We start from the raw sequence: 10,729 nt of genomic DNA on the forward strand, positions 1-10,729 counted from the left end.
GTCCAGGGTAGGAGCACCGACAGAGGCTGAGTCTTATTGTGTTAAGAGGTCGACAGTGTATAAAACACTTAAATACATGGAGCAGAGAAATTATAGGTGTCATTATTTGATTTTAAAGCAATAGTTTTACAAAGTAGTAACCTGTGCCTCCTGTTAGTCCACTATCATAAGAGCTGTTTATCTAACATGCTTCAGGTTCTGCTGACCTTGTATTTTAAACAAATAGTTCCCTCTAATGGAGAATAATGATTTAATTACAAATGTAAAAAAGAAAGGAATAAATTAATTACCCAGGTATTTTTTTTTAACTTTATGTTTATCGACAACCAACGAAAGCGATAATATGTGTGTAATTTAATTTGTGTAAGCAACATATTTCTTGAACCACAGGATGGATTTCAATGAAACTTTCAGAAAGTAATCATTGGACGTACATCTGCAACTGAATAACTTTTGGTGTCAATCCCTTTCAAGATGGCTGCCACAGCTAAGCATCGTAAGCAAACACATAAATGACAATAACTCAATCACCGCTACAAATATTGATCTAAAATTTAGTGTGTTAGTAGCTGAGAGTCATCCCCGATACATACTTTGAGCGCTAACTGATCACGAGAGAGATTTGTTTAAAACGTTGCCTCTAACTTTAGTTTTCATCCTTGTCTGTCTGTTAGAAAGTATTACACAAGGCAGCTGATCTGAAAACCATCATTTTTAAATTGACCTATAGTTCAGAGTTCTTCATATTTGCTGTTTTTTTTTTTTTCAAGTTCATGGCTGGTTTATTCCAATCAGCTGTTCCTGTTCCCAGCTGTGCTTCCTACTTCGACAGGAAGTGTGATCGTCCGAGGGGCGACGACGGTCGTACCTGTGGAGTGTCATTATGAGAGGTGATGTCTGTATTTTTATGAACATGTTTGACTGGAGACACTTTGCTAATGTTTTTACCACAGGATTCAGACAGTTAAAGGAGAACCGTTGGCACCAACCTGGGTCCCCATGACGTCCACCATTGGTGCCTTCGGTCTTCTGCGCTTCTCCCTTCACACCATGGCAGGTGAGATTATTTTACTGAACCCAATCTGTGTCACAGGAAGCTTTGTCTGGCAGCAGTACCTAGCCGCATCACATTTCTATGGATTTTTGCAAGTTATAAATAAATTGTTTCTTTCTGATATTAAGGATTGTTTTACTGGTCTGTTTTCTTAGCCTATCACTGGAGGGCGCCATTGTGGCAGATTTATTCAGTCAGGAGGAAATGTGAGGAAGAAGAAGAGAACTGGGTGGTTTGACAAACATTTACATGAGAATCAAAACTGTACATTTTTATGTGTAAGAATCGAACGGATGAAATATTTGTAAATATTAAGTTTCTTGTTGTTTCTTTACCTGTTTTTGGGGGGTTGCGTGAATTGATTATTTGCTAATTTTGTCTTAAAAACACAATAGGTGCAGTTTGCAACAAAAAAATTTAAAATTTCCATTACAGCCTCAATTTCAGACCAGTTTTAAACTTTTATGTTGTTATAATCATGTCGATTTTGTGTATTATTGTGATTCCTGAGGAAACAGGAAAGTTACTGAAGAAAACCTTCTCAGAAGCCCTAAGAGGGTCACAGATAATGTAGTTAGCACTAGTAGCTTCCTAAAGGAGTTAGTTTTTGAAATACAGTTTAGGGCTGCTGTTTCACTGCTTTTATTTATTGCCTTTAAATTATTTTTGCTTGATGAATCTGTGCTGAATGACTGAAAACTTCAAGTTATTTATGACCAAGGCTAAAGGCCTTTATTTAAAAGATAGCTTTTCTTTCACTGATCGGTCAGAAAATAAACCTGAGACACAAAGTTTAATCCATCATTAACTGAGTTATTGTAGCTGTGTTTAAATGTAGCCACTAATTACATGTAGGACAGATGGGAGAGCTTTGATACCATAAGATGCCTCATAGTTTTACAGTCATAAGATCACTCAGGTGATTCAAGGTTTTGATCCCATCCATCATAATGTTGTGAAAGTTTTTCTTCTTGCAGAATTTGTTTTATCTTCTAAAAACCAGAGAGATTGGTGGCAAACAAAGTGCTTCAAACTGGATCTTATATCAGGTCAGTTTTGTTTAAAAGCACATCATCAACACCCAGCAGTTTTAAAAATGGACAAACAGATGATAAAACAGACATCTAACCCCTCAGCTTCACTGCAAATCTGCACCTGTTGTCTTATTTATATATTCTATGTTGAATTCAGAAACCCAAAACTTAAAAAAGATAACGATAAATAGGAAAGTAAACTCCTATAAATGAATGAGGTGATGATATTTCTGTTATTTTAGAAGGTATTCTACACTGTATGCTGTGATTCTGATCTGGGAAACATTAAAGACATTCATAGTCAGACTGCAGAGTGTCTTTTTATTTATTCATTTAAAGTACAAAATGTAACATGGTAACAATGTTAAATTCACAAAAAGGTTTAATATGACAGAAAATGTAAATGAAAAAAGAATAAAGCATGATTCCTCACACCCTCACATTTTGACAAAATGATAGCATGACACAAAATCTTTTATTACACTCACTAAAAAAAGCACAAGTGATCTTAAAACTATTCTAAAAAACACATTTTCCAGCAGATATCTTGTACAAAGAAAATGTTCCAAGTCACTCAGTTCTTAAGAATTTTTTTTAAGTTGTTGCTTTGATATACATTCATTCATTTATTAGTAGTTTTAGCAGTAAAGGTCAGAACTAATGAATGAAATTTAATGAGTTTTGATTAACCTGTTTGAAAAAGTCATCCATCCATTTTCACACGTACTATCCTAATCTGAAACCAGTAGGCAATGAAGTGTCTTGCCCAAGGACACAACGGCTGAGATGGACAGAGCGGGGGCTTAAACCGGCAATCATCTGGTTACGGGACAAACCCTTACCTCCTGAGCCACATGCCTCAACCGCAAGTGCATGTGGGTGTGGTTTGGCGTAGACTGAGTAGTTACGATGGCGAGTAAGATAAACATAAACAAGGTGGATTATTGAATTTCTCACCTGTTTTCCTTAATGTCTTTGTGGAGAAAAAACAGAATTGAAGAGGTTGGAGGTAAATAGACTATAATAGGATATTCAACAAAGGAAAAGCGGCAAAACCAAAGATTTTCTGTGACCTGATTTTAGTGAAAGGACTAAGGACAGCAAGTGTAGCAAACAAATCTATTAACCTTTTCACATCCCAGAAAAGCCATCAGAGTGAGCTTCTCTTTAAATAAGGTAGGCTTAATTTTAAAAAAAACTGTACTTTTCAATATTGCATGTCTTGTTTGATTTTATTTTATCAGTCTGATTAGTATTTGTGTCAAGGAGTGTGGTGCAGTGCTATGCAAAGCTGTTTGACTGTAAAAAATCATCTGAAATAATTATAGTTGAAACACTTAATGCTGACGAATTAAGTACTGGACAACTGACAGAGGCTCTGTGTAACCTTGGTTTTTGGTGGTGGTTTGTTTTAAGGTTGCCTTTGTGCTGAAAAAGGACAATGTCAATTTAAAGCAGGTTTTCTTTATTTCAATTTGGTGCTTCTGTTGATGGAATACAAATATCACCACTAGCTGCCACTGCCATAGTTTCACTTAACATTGAATGATGCTTTGAGACTTTCTTTGGCCTGTTTTTCTGTAATATTTCCCCAGGAATCAGGAATGTCAGCAGGTTTTGCATCATATGTGTCATATGCTTCAGATGCTTCAGCAAACTTATTGTTGTACTTTGTCATCATATATTTCCAGAAGTCTGAAGCATCAAGACTTGCATCTGGATGAATATCCCAGTCTGGAAAAATTTTCCTGTATTCTTTGTAAGGACGCCATTCATTCTTTGTTTCCCTGCAGCAAAATGTGCAACAACTGTTTACAGCGGTTGAGCAAATGTCAGTGACAAGTTTGTCCGACCTGAACCATGTTCGTCCACCAAGACCCATTGGTCGATGCATCGAAGCAAAGTGTTCAGTGTGTTCTCTTCCTCCTGCATCACAGGGAACTTTACAGAACGGACACTGTTTACGACAACCAATCACTCTGTTGAAAAGCTCATTCAGAGGGTTCATCTGAAGATGTTTGAGTTTTGTTTCAATGGTTGTGTTCTTCAACTTCTCACTCAGAGCTTCTTTTATTTCCTTCACAGACTCTGTGAGCCAGTGAGCAAACTGTTCCTGGTCAGCATTGTTCAGGATCATGAAGGCACCAAGAGCATCCTGGGAAATCACCAGTTTATCTCCAAGTTCTTTGCAGATATTTTCAACAAATGTCCTCAGACTGTCTGTTGTTTCTGCTTTAGCTGTTTTGATGGCATCATTTATGTTGTCAATGCTTGTCTGAACATGTCTGTCCTCAAACTCACATATTGTAGAAACTTTAGAGAAGTGCTCCTTTATTTTGTCAAATATCCAATCTTCTACATAACTTTCATAAGAACAACAGTAGCTCAGAAAACTTTTGAGCTCATTTCTTGAAAGGAGATCCAGTAAAACTGAATACTGGAAGGACATTCTTGTGCTGAACTCCTCTCTTTTCATCATTTCATTAACTATATTAGGACCCAGAGATCGATTGACAAAGTCTTCAACAGCAGGTTTCAAGCACTGGTTGGTGAATTCTTCAGCTTTCTTCTGGCACTGGTCTCGTTCATGGAACACATCTTTAAAATCTGCACAGAACTTTTCCTTGTTTTTCTGCAGACATCTGTAGGGATCATTTTCTTGTAGGAAATCTTCATGCATTTTCTGAAACTCTCTGGCTGCAAATCCACAGATGTGCTGTTTTAGAGAAACTTCAAACTCAATGTCTGCTTCAACGTTGTTCAGCCTTTCATCGATGGTATGAAGAATCTCCTGGATGTAAGTGTCATGATAATTGTTTTTTCTGGTTTTTTTGTCAAACACAAAGTCATTGCAAGTATCTATGATGGTGTCAGCAATTTGTTGTCTTGCCTTTTGAATATCTTGAAAGTTTAACCAGCCTTTTACTTTGTTTTTGGCTTTTTCATAATGTCCTTTTATTGTGTAATTGAAAGTCTGCAGCCCACAATCCTTGAGGTTTTTTTCATTCAACAGTTCACATGCATGACTCCCCTTGGGTGAGAGATTTTCTCTCAATTGATGGGACACACTGGTGAAGATATTTGAAGGCTTCTGTTCAGTGAAAGTCAGGTTCTTCAGTGTTTTAGTCCACATCTTGTCAAATTCTTTGTCCAGCTCTGAATCTGTCATTTTAATTTTTGTCTTTCTACATTTATCAATTAATTCACAAACTGCTTTTTCAATTTCTTTTCTGTGATTCTCTCTGATTTTGTGAAGTTCTTCCATTCCCTGTTTGATGTCAGCTGCTGCTGTGAGCTGGTTAACAACAGAGCTTTCCTCTTGTCGTCGAAGGCTCTTTATGCTGTTTGAGAATTCTTCTCTGTATCCTTCAACCAGATGAACATGACCCTTTGTTTGCTTGAAGTATTCTTTCAGATTGTTAAGCAGCTTTGTCTCCCATTCAGACAGCTCTGTGATCGATTCACTTTTCAACTGACTGATGAATTCTCTCAGGTCAGATAATTCAGATTTTGTTGCAATGGTTCCAAAATTAGAAATTCTTGTTTTTGCTTTGGTAACCCAGGTGTACATTGCGTTTTTGAACTCCCACTCCCATGTGTTGAATTCTGCACAGAGCTTCATGAATGCATCAGCTACCAGGCTGTTTCTGAAGCTGAAGATGAAGTTTTCATGTTTTACTGCAGTCCACAGGCTGCTCATCCACTCTCTAAACTCCAGGATATTATTAGAAGTTAACTCACACGTTCCCAGCTGTTGGATGATGTTTTTCTTGAGCTCATAGACAGCCTCACTGTATCCTGCATTGACTGGTGCCATTGGTGGGTTTCCATTCCAGAGTCCAGGAATGTAGCAGTTCCCAGTGTCTGGATTGTACTCCATCACATCAGTGAAGCTCTTGTTCTCCTCTTTCTTTTCCATTTTAGCTGCTGCCTGGGTCATCTCATTCAGCTGTTGTAGGAGCAGCTTCCTGTCTCGTAGGTTGTTCTCATGGGCTGAAACATCTGAAACGTTCTGGTGAACAAACTGACATTTAGGTTTTTTACCAACCTCCTTCATCCTGAGGAAAGCATGCACCACTATCTGCAGGATGTCTTTCATCTCTGTTGAATTCTCCATTGCAATATTGATAATGGTGATATCACTCAGCCCAACAACAAGAGTTGCAAGCTCATTGTCATGTTCATGACTGTTGTCCAGTTGTGCGAGTTCTGGTGACTTTAAGCCTTCAGTGTCGATGATCATCATGAAGTCACAGTTGAGATCTTTTTTGACGTCTTCATTGACTTTGATGAGCAGCATGAAGGCACCTCGAGTGCATCGACCACTGCTGACTGCAAACTGAACTCCAAACATGGTGTTAAGGAGAGTGGACTTTCCTGTGCTCTGAACTCCAAGAACTGTGGCGACCAGGATCTTGTTCTTTGGAGACACCAAGTCATTGAGCTGAGAGAGAACATCACTCACCCATCTGAGAGGAATGTTGGATGCATCTCCATCTACCAGCTCAAGAGGAAATCCATCCAGCAACAACTGAGCACAGAGTTTGGGCAGATGCTGCAGCTGTTGACGGGATGGGTCTGTTTCTGGGAGGGAAAGAGAAGCTTCATAGATCTGACCCATTTCACGGAAGAAGTGTTCAGTTCCCAGTGAGCTGTTGGAAAGTTGTCTGTCAATTTCTTTGATTACCTCTTTGTTCTTAGAGTCATTGCACTTTTCCTTGTAAAGCTCTCTGAGTCCAGACAGTTTTATACGAGAGACATTATCAAGGTTCATTCACATCCATTTCAGGAAATACCACCTCTCTGCTCCTGGGCTGGATATTGCATTGATAAAACATGTCATTGCTGATGACCTCTCATAAGAATTCTGTTGTTGCCGTAGTTTTAGTTCCTGTTCCTGAAGATCACTTTTGTATTTTTCTATGTTTTCGGAACCAACTTTTCGAAGGCGAACCTCTTCTTTTTCCAAACAAGTCAGTTCTTTCCATATTTGACCTTGTAATGGAAGCTGCTCTTCTTTGTATTTTAGTATGTCTTGAATCTCTGCAGTGATGGCATCTGCATTTTTCTTTCCAGCCTGGCACTCTGAAGAGTCTTCATCAACAATGACTCCTAGTTCATGTGCAATGTCAGCCATCTTCTCAACTGACATCTTCATCTGTGTTTTATCAACTGCATTGCTGACTGTTTTTCTCAACCATTTGACAAAATTTGCATCATTTTTTTTAACTGTCTTTAGAAATATGTTATTCTTATTTAAGCCCAACTTGCGTGTTATTTTATTCAAAACACCTAAACTGAAGTTTTTGCTCTCTTGGTTTCCAACCAAGCAGATCTGGTCTTTGTGGTTTTTGTTAGTCAGCAGTTCACACTCAGGGTCCAGCTGATCAAAAAACACAAAAACTGCTGCAGATGTCTGACACAAAAAGGAGTATTGTGTTTCAAATGAAGCAATGTCACCACGGAGGTTAGCTATAGCAACTGGCTCACTGAAGATGTCCATGTTTCTGTTTCCACAGGGAAGGTACCAGCTGATTTCAGTCAGTCCATTGGAGATTCTTCGTGGAGCGTCTCCACACTCCATGTTGTGGTGAACAAAGGTGTCATGGGACTGCTGAGAATTACTCAGGAGTTTATTGAGGATCTCAGATTTAGACAAGGAACACTCACCAAGTCTCACAAAGGAGACCATTGGAAGTTCAGAAAGAACAATTCTTTCTTCTTTGAAGCCCTTGGATTCAGAGAGAGACAGAGGTCTGTACTTCTTAACAATGTCTCTCATGGCCCACAGCATGAGTGTGCACTGGTTTGTATCACAGTTGGGAAGCAGCAGGGGCACAGAGAACTGACACATGGACATGTTTAGAGCCAATTCTTGCTGAACAAAACCATCAGAACACAGGAAGAGAGCAGTGATTATATCAAGAGGGTTTAACATGTCATCTGTGATTGGATCTTCAAAAACATCATCGGAATCTGTCTCTATAGTTTCTGATTCAGATGCATATTTTACATTTCTTGCTGTCACATTTACCATCATCAGTTTTTTAAAAAAATACCAGGGAAGATCTGATTTACACTTCACAGGGTCATCAGTGATGGTCTTCTCATTGATCTCAAGTATCTTGCTGAGTGAGAGCTTCTCTCCGTAGTACTGCGTCAACTCCAGATCCTCCAGAAGGCTCTCCAGATCTGAATCTACGGATATATTGTTTTTGTTATTTCAAATCAAGAATAATATTCTCAGGACATAGATTCTAAATGAAATAAAATGACTCATTTGTGTATTGACGTTACTCGCAGGTAAAATTTTATCATACAAGTTCTGTTGCTTTTATGTGTTATTTTATTACTACAGACATTGATCGATTGATTTATTATATACAGGATTAGCGTCTTAGTCCACGTCATGAACTGCTAATGTGCCTGGAAAAAATACATTTAGTTACAGTTTGTTTAATGCCAATGATGATATTTCTTTCCTGTTTACCTAGAGACATGTCTGGATATACAGACAGTAAATTATTAATGATCTTATACAATGTTTTCAAATGAGAATGAAAAGCTGTAGAAAGAAAACCAGTCATGAATATTATGAATAAATCTACACTTACAGCCACTGAGGTTGTATATGAGCAGATCTAATGCATCCAAAACTTGAGCTACGAGTGACTTGTCTTGGAAAAATTTGTTTAAACATGTCCCATCCAATAAAGAGAGTATTACTTGTCAACATGTATTTCCATAGATTCATAGTTCATAAATTTCCAAATATTGTCTAAAAACAAGTGTTACAGTCACAGTGACATAAACTGTCAAAACACTTTTTTGTCCTTCTGTGGGCAAAGTTTTCATAGTTTTTCAGACCATAATAGCTGTAAAAATACACAATTCTTCAATGGTTTTTTTATTTGAATATTTTAGAAATGTGTATCATCTATGATAAAAAATAACCACTAAATACACATCATTTACTACCAAAAGTCTGCCATAATTTGTAATGAATGAGCAAAATCAGCAGAGTTAGGCTTTGTTGCCAACAATTACGAGTCAATCGTTTATATTTGAACATTGACAAGTACACTTTTGGACAGTCTCAGCAGATATTGAGATGGTAAAATCATCCCTGGATGTAAACAGATTCAGAGACAACAATCTAAATCTAAATCGTTTTCTAAATCAAGAAAAGTTCTTCTCTTGTTTTCTGAAATGAAACAACAGGAGGTGACAGAAGTAGAGTCATTTTGGGGGAGGAAATTGAGCAGTGGAGCTAAGAATATAGTCAAATGAGCTGTGCAGAGATATTCCGAATGCTAATGAGAGAATATCTGTAACTGATTGCTGAATTTAGTTGTGAACAAAGGCAAGGAATATTTGGAATATTTGCTTTTGGTTTTCTAATTTTTACAAAACCCCTGATGAGTTAGAGTGACATTAACCCCCAAACAATCATTTAATGATGGAGAAATTGTGTTAGAACCCTAAAATTTCAAATCATAACAGTGAAAAAAATCAAATATTTGGACAATTATTATAAAGTAACTTTTCTTTCAATTTTTTTCCTTCTGATATTGTTTTTTCAATAAAATGTTTTGTTCGTGATTATAAAATTCACTGCACTGTTTCAAACATCTCTTCAGTGTGTTCTTTTTTAGTTAAACTGTAGCTAATTTGTAATTAACCACATTACCAGAAATAACTTCCACAGATTATTGAAAAAAACAAAGATCAGACAGAATTCAGTACTTACGTGTTCTGATGTGTCCTGATTTCGCCATCAGCTCTCTGACTTGTTCCTGTCCTCCTTCTTTATTGTTGAAAAGGTGAATTCTCCATGAAAACCTTTGAACAATATGTGGAAATGAACTTGTTTTACAGTCCAAAATATAATGCCCTATTGATGCCCTTAAATTATCTCCTCCTGTAAAGAGCAGAAAACAGTTTTTCAGCCTCTGAGGTCCAATGACTCTCTCTGCTGCTTCTACAGCCTTCTGGTCTTCTTCAGTGAACCGACCAACTTTGATCACCAGCAGGAAAAGAGAAGGGCTGGAGCCCTGCAGGGCACACTGACAGTAGATTTTAATCTGATCCTCAGATCCTAATATGTCTGGAGTGTCGATCACTGACACTTGTTTTCCAAACACTGTTCCTGTTTCCACAGAGATGTGTTTGGTCACCGCTTCAAAGTCTGTTCGGGACTCAAATGCTGCTCGTCCTAAAATGGTGTTTGCTGAAGCACTTTTACCAACTCCAACTTTACCAAGAAGGACAACAAAGAGATTTTGATTCATGACTGAACATCGGAAACCTGTGAGACAACAGAAAAAGAAAAAAATAAATACTTAGTTTCTGGTAGTTTTTCTGAGTTAAGCAGACCCTCCAGGATTTCGCGATGTTGCGATCGCAACTATTAACGCAAAATCACGCAAACCTCGCAAAATCGCAACTTTGTGCAACTTTGCCCAAAACACCGCAACTTTCCCGCAACTTTAACCAAAATAACCCCAAATAACTCACGAAGAAGAGATGTGACGTCACATCCTGTTAACATCAGAATGCCGGGAGCGTGCAGGAGCAGCGACCGAAGCCAAAATGTGCGCTATTGCTTCACATTTGCCCACAAAGATTTCAGCAAAACACC

The 10,729-nt window shown here is 37.9% G+C and overlaps 1 protein-coding gene across 1 annotated transcript; it reads right to left on the reverse strand.

The window, feature by feature from the left end:
• Positions 1 to 2,389: 2,389 nt before the first annotated feature.
• On the reverse strand, positions 2,390 to 10,430 carry LOC108251544 (interferon-induced very large GTPase 1-like). Its single transcript, XM_017441894.3, is given in 2 exon segments — positions 2,390 to 8,286; positions 9,839 to 10,430. Coding segments are annotated over 2 exon segments (5,208 nt in total). The 5' UTR covers positions 10,380 to 10,430; the 3' UTR covers positions 2,390 to 3,619.
• Positions 10,431 to 10,729: the final 299 nt, after the last annotated feature.

This window comes from Kryptolebias marmoratus, linkage group LG7 (assembly GCF_001649575.2).
Source record: "Kryptolebias marmoratus isolate JLee-2015 linkage group LG7, ASM164957v2, whole genome shotgun sequence".
In the NCBI taxonomy this organism is placed as follows: domain Eukaryota; kingdom Metazoa; phylum Chordata; class Actinopteri; order Cyprinodontiformes; family Rivulidae; genus Kryptolebias; species Kryptolebias marmoratus.